The sequence below is a fragment of the Cucurbita maxima genome, unplaced genomic scaffold (genome assembly GCF_002738345.1).
Source record: "Cucurbita maxima cultivar Rimu unplaced genomic scaffold, Cmax_1.0 Cma_Scf00134, whole genome shotgun sequence".
NCBI classification, from domain to species: Eukaryota; Viridiplantae; Streptophyta; class Magnoliopsida; order Cucurbitales; family Cucurbitaceae; genus Cucurbita; species Cucurbita maxima.
Window position 1 is genome coordinate 9,682 of NW_019272150.1, and position 9,159 is coordinate 18,840.

General features: G+C 36.8%; 2 protein-coding genes across 4 annotated transcripts; both read right to left on the reverse strand.

The window, feature by feature from the left end:
- Window positions 1-319: 319 nt before the first annotated feature.
- Window positions 320-4,609, reverse strand: LOC111473624 (ORM1-like protein 3). Its single transcript, XM_023119089.1, has 3 exons — window positions 4,129-4,609; window positions 3,204-3,352; window positions 320-721 (listed from the first exon to the last, which is right to left on the reverse strand). The coding sequence occupies exons 1-3, from the start codon at window positions 4,312-4,314 to the stop codon at window positions 583-585; spliced, it is 474 nt and encodes a 157-aa protein (XP_022974857.1). The 5' UTR covers window positions 4,315-4,609; the 3' UTR covers window positions 320-582.
- Window positions 4,610-6,269: 1,660 nt separating this feature from the next.
- On the reverse strand, window positions 6,270-8,593 carry LOC111473625. Of its 3 annotated transcripts, none has more exons than XM_023119092.1 (3): window positions 8,421-8,593; window positions 8,010-8,203; window positions 6,270-7,332 (listed from the first exon to the last, which is right to left on the reverse strand). In XM_023119092.1, exons 2-3 carry the CDS (start codon window positions 8,101-8,103, stop codon window positions 6,587-6,589), a joined length of 840 nt encoding a protein of 279 aa, XP_022974860.1. In that variant the 5' UTR covers window positions 8,104-8,203; window positions 8,421-8,593; the 3' UTR covers window positions 6,270-6,586. The 3 variants fall into 3 exon arrangements, with proteins under 3 accessions (XP_022974860.1, XP_022974859.1, XP_022974858.1); XM_023119091.1 differs by having other exon boundaries at window positions 8,337-8,593; XM_023119090.1 differs by having other exon boundaries at window positions 8,010-8,592.
- Between the last annotated feature and the right edge of the window lie 566 nt (window positions 8,594-9,159).

Consider the following 9,159-nt stretch of genomic DNA (forward strand, 5'->3'; position numbering starts at 1 on the left):
CATCTTCTATTTCCATTTACCGTATAATAACAAAAGTTAATTAGAGGTCTCGTTTGATACTTATTTATGATAATAACAAACAAAAAAGCAAAAAATCAAAATACGTTTCTAATTTAATCATTTGTTGAATTTGAATTGTTAGGTTCCTCCTTTGGGTTTGATCATTTGTTATATATAAACAGAATAGATTTGTGTTGAATTAATAGAAATGAGAGCTGAAAATCAAGGTTCATATTTATGAGAGATCTATAAGAACAGAGTAAGAACGTGAGTCCCCAGCAGCTGGAGTTCTTGTGTGCAGAAGAACCATTCAAGTGTGTAGTCCTAAAAATTACTTTATAATAACAACAGTGAAACTCAAATGCAACAACATTCCTCCACTGTAGAAAAGATAATTGGATTTACTTAAATTCATTGAGCAACAAGCGGAGCGAGCAGTCGGTACAAAAAAAGAAAACTACGAATTTTTCAGTATCCTTCCTGTCCCAACTACTATACAAAGGTATAACGTTTTACCAGGTTGAGAGACGAACCAGAAGCGTTTTGGGCAAGTCGAACCGAAAACCTCTTGATGTGAGACCTTCACTTGTCTGCGTTGATCCCGAAGATGCGTACCTTGTGCATATGAGGAAACTTGGCAATAACTAGTACGATTACTGCTAGGGTGTTAAGAAATAACATTGGATGTTGATAGTCAGTTGTGTGTGAGGCTATCAAGTACCTGTACAATAAGAAGAAGAAGTTAATGAAGTTTTCTTTTTTGTTGATTTCAAATCACAAGGGAAGGTCGGTTAATAGAGTAGAGTCAAAGGTTCCGGATTTCATACATTTCCATTTCCTCTCCTGTAAAGTGAAGTGGCTCTTTTAACTAAGTTGTTACAAGAATATGTAATAGTTAACTCTTAGTTGTCCTCACTCTTACCTATGTAATTTGTTCTTACCTATGTAATTTGTTTGCCGGGAAAGGAGCGAAGGCAACAATAAGAAGTTCAATAGAGCAAGAACCTTTGGAAAATCTCAATCTCTAAAAGGTGCAAACTTGTTATAGGGTCGCTGAGTTCGGGTGGTATTAACATGGAGGACCCTATGCCTTCCCTTAGTCTAGTTGACATGGTCTTTGTACGAATGACGTCAAAGACCCTGATGATCTTAGTCTAGTTGGTCTTTGTACGAATGGCCTCGAAGACCCCGATGATCTCTCTCTCTCCTATGAGTGAATCAATGGACATATCTATCCGCTGTACAGGCAATTGGTTTTGTAAAGAGGTAAAGGAGTTATTGGATATAGTCTTAACATACCACTCTTCAAGAATGCAAAAGTTTTGATATGGACAAACCTCGTTATAGCTTTCTTTTGAAATCTATGAGAAAGAGAGACATCAAAGAGTACTCACAGACTCATCCTAGACTCATCCTAGGTACAATGTTACCAGTAAATTATCTAATATTTTTGCTTCCTATAGCCATACCTCTCTCATGGTAAATTCGGAAGGTCGTTTGTAAGCATCATAGATCATAGACTTATAAAAAAAGAACATATATGCATACGGCTTTAGCAATGTCAAACCAGTATAAAAGAGCAACCATGAATCTGAAGCTAAAATGAAAACTCAAAAATAATAGAGATTCCGAAAGAGCTGAAAGAGCTGAAATAATAAGAACTGAGTTAATCCTGAAAGAGCTGAAAGAGGAGCGCACCAATGAGCAATGAAAATGTGTCCAAAAGGAACCCCAGTAAGGATTTAAGTCAAGAAAAATGCAAGAAAAGTAGATCTCGAGATTCCGAGTCTCTAATACAGACAACAACAATTACGTAAAGTACAGTAATGACGTTTCCTTCTTTGGATAATGTCTGTAGAACCAATGTCCTCAAGAGCAAGAATTCAAAAGAACTATTAAGAATGTTTCTGTTGTGAGATGTAGCATTAGACAAGTCTAGATGCACACCAAATTATCCTCCTATTGGTTATGAAAGAAACCTCGAATATTCTACTCATAGATCTTTCGATCCAAACGTGTTCCAGCAAAATTGAAAATTCAGATACATCTCTCCTGATTCCAACAATTCTCAACTTTAGAGGTCTTTGGAACTAAAGATCTATAAATGTCTCGAGAACACTACTCTAAGTAGAGAGTCTAGAGCCCACCCATGGTGCTCGACATTTTTTTTTTCATTTCTAATTAGAAGTCGAGAAACTCTCCCTCATAGAGCCCACCCACGATACGATGCAACTCTCCCTCCCAATACTCAGGCTTTTCAGGGTGCCTTACATATGGTAGCAAGTTGAACATCGTGTCAAGTTGGGATAACGAGATCTGTACTTTGATCACCATGATATTAATAAGCGAAGTAGTACAACTCAAGAACTATCCTTCTCATCCCTCATCTTTTCCCTTGATCACAATTCAATTGTCATCTCTCAATCGTCTCAGTCTGTCCCTAAGTTCATGTTCAATAGTTCTTTCCAGTTACCACTTGTAAGACTTCGAATTTATGCCGTAGCTAAGACTGATTAAACTCCAACAAGTTTGATGTTCAAGTTCTAGGGTACACATTTATAAGGCCCTGGATCCGTACTTATGGATTGGATCTGGGACAAAAAATGAAATTAGTAAGCAAAAATCCGACGAAGGCCAAGTTCATGATAAGAACTGTTAAAATGCCCAACAAAACAAAACACAAACTTCGTTTGGTTCAGCTTTCTTGGCCTAGATTGGTATTCCACCGCCACTAGGAAAATACGACAATGTGCCAATGTCATCGTATTCAAAATTTTGCAGCAACAACCATCATCTTATCATTTAGAGGCTGTTAAGATCAGCGTCTACTGCCATAGCTCTAAAGTTCGCCAACTAGAAAATTTGTAAGTTTAGGTAATAATCCCTAGAATCACAAGCCTGGAGATTTTGAGTTAGAAAAAAGAGGTCATTGAGTCAACAGAACTCTCCAATCAATCATCATAAGAACTATGAAGATGATTTATCCACATCAGATAAATATCACACAACAATATAGAAGAGAACATAGAAAAAATTGGCTGTCAAAAACACGTAGAGTATGAGTAAGATGTCCTTAAAAGTCTCACTCAAATTCATGAGTTCAGGAAAATAAAACAACAAAAAACAACTCAAATAAAAGCAGTCTAAAATTTGATTTCAGAATTATGTAGTACATAGGTTTCGTAATATAATAGATAACTTACAGCACCACAGGAACAACAGTCAAGAATTTTCGGTTGCGGGTAAGCTGCTTTCCATTGTCAATCTGCTCCCACCATGTCAATCTGTTGTAGATCCCTTGGTCTTCAGCAAATGGTGTCCCTTTCTTCCAATGGAAGCAGTGGTAAGTGACCTGAAGTAAAAGACACACACATTTCTATCATTTTATACAAAGACATAGCGCGTATCAACTTCAAATAACGGAGCATAAGAACGTTCTAAATCATTCTAAGCTGATCGCTAGGACCACACATCGAGAAAATTACAAACGCGGTTCACTGACTCTTAACCCAGAAAGATTCACATTTACACATAAAAACATGTATGGCAATACATCAAACATAGGCTGAAAAAATTATGGTCTTTTCAACCATTTCTAATCATATTTCACCCATTTGTCTTCCAGAAACAATTTTAGTGCCATTAAATTAAACAACAGCCTAAGACTATGAATGGTTCGAGGCTTGAAATAAAACAACACGGAAAAGGGTTATGAAATCAAAGATACTAGAATGTTTATCTACTACAATACCCCTCCGCACCAAGAATCCAAAGATGAACATATGAAACAGTAAAATTCGAACAGAAAGAATCTCTTTCGTATCAAAATTACTTACATGCAAGTACAATAAGCATATAATTACCAAACCAAGCATGAATCCAAAATCAAATACACAAAGCCAGAACAGTTGGGCTATCCATCCTTCATTCATTTTCACAAAATCAACGAAAACGAAATCGCAGAAAGATCAAATTGAAGAGGCTTAAAGCAGCATAAACAAAACACACACTAGAATCGAAAATGAATTCCACAAGTCAACAACAATCCAACGTCCAATGATGATATCAAGGGAAGGAAACAACACCCAGATCAAAAAGAAAACAAAAAAAGAAAATCGATGCACATACAGCAAAATGAGATAGATTGACGATGGTCCAGGCCATTCCAGGAGAGCAGCCAAATACAGAGAGAACGAGAAGCCAAGTGAAGAACAAAATGAGAATATATGTCGTCCAAACACCAGGATAAAGAAACCATTCCGTGTTCCTATTCAGATCCGCCGGAGGCATAGCCTTGACATAGAGATTAGCCATCAACCCAGATTCTGATTTTGCTCCGAAACACCGGTGATACGAAGAAAAATCCAACCTCTCCTACGGATTCAACTAAGAAAAAGAATGGAATTTGCAAATCAAATCGCAGCGATTGATGGCGTGGTAATAGTTCAAATATTAGAAACGAAACCCAGATGGCTTTTTTCTAGGTATGGTTTCTTTCGTTCGTGGGGTTGGGCAATGATCGAAAAACAGAGCTTAAATTTGGGAATCAAGCTCTGATGATAATAATAAGAAAGCACTAACCCTTACCCACCGCCCCAACACAAGAAATAAAAATTTAGGTCCGACTAATTAACAGGAATTTATCCCTTTCAATTTTCCTTTTTTCCTTTTTCCTTTTTATTTTAAGAATTATATAGCCTTAAAATAACATTTTCAATTTATTTCCATTTTACTTTTTTTTTAAGAAAACATTGGACGTCCCTTACATGGTAATTAAAGCTAGAGTTTCATTAAAAAAAAAATTATATTTTCAATTAAACAAATTTAATGAAGATAATCTCAAATCCGCTTACGAAATTCAACATAAACCCTAGATCTAAATAGTTTATAAGGGTCGGGTTAGACCTCTCAAGAATTTTTCTTTTCCTACTATGCCGTGTACAATAATTATGAAGAAACACGAGCTTGTTGCACTCGAGTTTAGTCCAATCTCATCTAAAAGTTTAAGATTGAAACAACCCGATTCTCCTTAAACAAAGTACAAGAATCTCCCTTTTAATTCCGGTAAAAATAAATGAAAAATTTAACAAAAATAGAATTAAATAGGAGGGGATAAGCTTTTTCGTCCTTGTCTCGTAGACATCTCTAACTATAAATATATATACAAACTCAAGAATTGTCTCTCCAAACCAAACCGTTGTCAGAGATTTTATTTTCTTAGAGTTGTTACATTACTCTATCAAACTTTATTGTGCGACAATAGACTCCAAGGTGCAATGGAATTTATTCTCTAAGGCAACGTAGGATTGTCCAAAAGACATGTTTTTTGTTCCATTCATAAAAGAATAATGGCTCAACATTCTAACTTTGGGTTCAATACATTAAGAATTTTTAGCCATTTATGGTTCATGTTCCGTCTCCCAGATTAGCTTTCTGTGTTTGAGCTGCCATATTCACAGAAAAAAGAGTACAGAATGGGTTTGAGGATTCAGTATAGAACCAATCGGATCTTCGAACTATAACCAAACAAGAGTCATTTTAGCATATTGTAATCCTCATGTGTTCAACGGAATTAACCCATGAACGGTGATTGCTTCTGAAGCAAGCACAGTTGAAGAGTGGAAGTTACCAGCTCTAAGTTTTTCGAATTCCTTGAACAAAGATGTTGTACGACATATGAAGTGTGATCAGATGTACATAGTGCCACAATCGCACTCTTACAATATTGGGACAACGATTGTGCGTCACTTGTTCTAATCCAGCAAACAAGTGAACCGTGAGAAATTTGGACTTCGCAAACAACATCGGCGTATGTTTGAGTCTCGGGTCACGTTTGCGAGAAATGTTTTAAAAAACGTGAGCGAAAAAATACATTGGAAAACAATTTGAAAGAATTGAAGAAAACAACATTACATGACTATAAGCAAAGAAAGAAACACCACAGCTTAAATAACATATAACTCAAGAGTATGAAGAATTTACGACTAGTCACATCTCTTACCGTATATTTTGAGGCATTTTACCCTTGGTGCGTGTATACATGATTTTGATGAATGTCATACACCCTCGTATTGACACAACAAGAAATGGTAAAAAACTATCTAAGATGAAAGCATGTAAAAATGGTTTAGAATGGGCATGCGGCCAAGTACAACACGTCCTGGAAAGCATGACCGGGACATCCAACATGCGGCCATAGACAACACGTCTTGGACAAGTATGACCGTGACACATAGCGTCCTCATCAATATCATAATTGATACCAAGTCTAGGAAACTCATTAGCTTAGCTTTTTTATTTCTTATAATAAGATAGAATCACATTCTAACAAACATTTTATCAAAAGAACAAAAAATAAACCATCCAAGTCTAATGGAGACAGACATATATTGGTTGTGAGTCTGTAACATCCTGACAGTGATATAGCTGACTACTTAATATTCATGATCAGGCTAGTTCATTCAGGTTAAAGTAACAGTGTGCAACCAAATAACATACCTATAAGAAGGAAAGAAGACCGAGCAATTTCGAGTCGAGGATCAAATCTATATGAAGCAGCTCCCTGGAACACGAAAAGGAGTTGAAATCACCTGGCCACAAGCAATTTCGAATCTTCATTTTTCTTGGTGGTAGTTTGTTCTTGTTCTTGTTCTTCGTCGTCGTCGTCTTCGTCTTCGTCTTCATCTTCTTCTTCGCTGCCCATTGACTCGAGAAAAAGAGGCAAGTCCTCGACAGCCACCTTAATCACATCAGTCCGAACGCCAATGTCGGTGGCATATCGACTCATGGTGTACATTCCAGCAGTCATCACAGCCATGCCAACAGGACTTGGCATAAGCAGCTTCAAAGGAGAGGAAAGAATGGCAGCCAAGGGAGCACCAATAACAGAAGTAGCTTGACCACTTCTTCCAACTCCAAGCCTGTCTACAATCAGAAGGCCTGTTTTGCAATATAAAGCAAAATCCTCACAGTTGTTTTGGAAAACATTGTAGTTTCCGAATCCGTTTTGAAGAAGATACATTGCTCGGTGAATAACGACATCGAACGAGTCGGATGTAGCAGTGGTGCAAGTGCCACCCCTAACCCTGGAAAGGAAAACTGATGGGGTGACCCCATAATCAAAGCAGTAAAGGGATCCATTTCTTAGGAAGCAGTCCAGACATGAAAGGACTACCCCGCTGTTCAGCTGTTTGAATCCACAGTCAGGGAAAACCGGACAGGATGATGGATTGCTTGAACTTGAACCATAGAAATCAGGAGGTGTGTCAGTGTTTGAATGTAAGGTTCTTTGTGGTCTAAAATGCACAACCTTGCTTCCCCCGACAAAAATGCCTACATGGAGAAACCAGTGGATTCATGGTCGTGCTTAGTTTAGAATGTAAAATCTTATACATAAAGTTTTGTTCTAAACTGTCAATCTTATAGATAAAGTTTCAAATGAAAAATCCTATGCATACAGGTCTTAACGAGCTGAAAATTGCAAGGACCTGCTAAGGCAATCGATATCCAGCCAAAAGAAAGCAAAATCAAACAAAAACCTGCGGAGTGTAGGAATTTGAACCACCGACACGTCACGTTAGTTGGAGAGGAGAATGAAGCATTGTTTATAAGGGTGTAGAAACTTCTCCCTCGCAGAACATTTTAAAAATGTTGAGGGAAAAGTCCAACCAGGAAAATATGTAGTAGTGTATGCTTTAACGAGTTTAACTATGCTTGGATCGGACTTAGAATACGATTTCTATCAGCATTAGGATGAAACACACAATTTATAGAGAAATGCACTTGAAGTGAAACGAAGCTCAGACAATATACATTAGCAATATAGTAGCAAGAACAATAATGCTGAACAATGAACAACAGTTCATGCGATTTACTCCCAGAAATAGAAGAATCAGCCAGAAAAAAGAGAAACCCAGAAACAGAAATAAGGGGATGAGTGAAATTTCAGATCGTGTTCATCGCATAGAATCTCAAAATTCAAAATGGGGGGAAGAAATATAGAGAAATACCATGATGGGAATAGGCGAAAACAGCTCTATAAGTGTAAATATGATCGCCTGGTTTGATTTGGCTTCTCTCCACTCGATTACTGATCAAACCCATTTGCTTCCTTCGCCTGCTCTCTCTGTTTTCTGGGTCTCTACTTCTTCATCGAACCGCCAATCGGAACAAATCTGGAGTACCCACCACAGTCGCTGACTCACTGAGAAGACGACCGACAGAAATTATGACTTTCTTTTGGAAAAGAAGGAAAAAAACAAAGCGGAAGAAGCGAAATGTGTGGGTTATGGTGTGGCGATCAATGGTTGGGTGGTGCGAGAATCAGTTCAACAAACCCATTTCGCTTTTGGGTCTCTCTTTTTTCTTCCGGATTTGCTTTAAAAAGGCGCCATCATATGAAACACCCTATAAAATTGTACCTGTTTTGATCCCATTTCGCTCAATAGATCAACATTTCCACTGCTTAATCCAGCCAAACAATTTGAACAGGATAGCAGAAGATCGAATGAAGGGAAAAGGCCATTTTATTTTGGAAGAAAGAAAAAAGGAATTGAAATTAGATGGGTGCAATAATTATTGATTTAGAAATTGGTTGTTGGAATTGGAAATGGAATGTAAAGTGAGTAATGAGGGAATCTTTTGTGCTTTGGATTCGTTGCCATTGTTACAAGTCATGCTTTGGCTAATGCTTTAAGCATTTTGTTATTCTTTTCCATCTTCGCAAAATAAACTCTAATACTATTGGGGGCGATTTTGAATTATGTTATACCTTTTGTATTAGAACGATATATGACGATGTTTTTATTTATTGTGCTCAAAATGAATTCAATAAACATTTATGTATTGTGACAGATGAAGAAACAGTAGTAAAACAACTTTCAACACAAAACCAGGTCAATGACGTAAAAAGAACTAAACAAAATTATTATAAAACTTCAACGTAAAAATGTGGTCAGATTCTGATGTTACTCATTGAAGGAGAAGTGTGAATGTTTGCTGAATTATGATGGTGAGAGTTCTCTTATTTATAATCCTTTATAAAATATAGAAATATGGTAAATTACAAATAATATGAAAATAGGTATAAAAAAAAAAGAATAATAAATGAATACAATATATTTGTTTTTAATAAAAGGGCAAATATGGTAACTAAGGCAA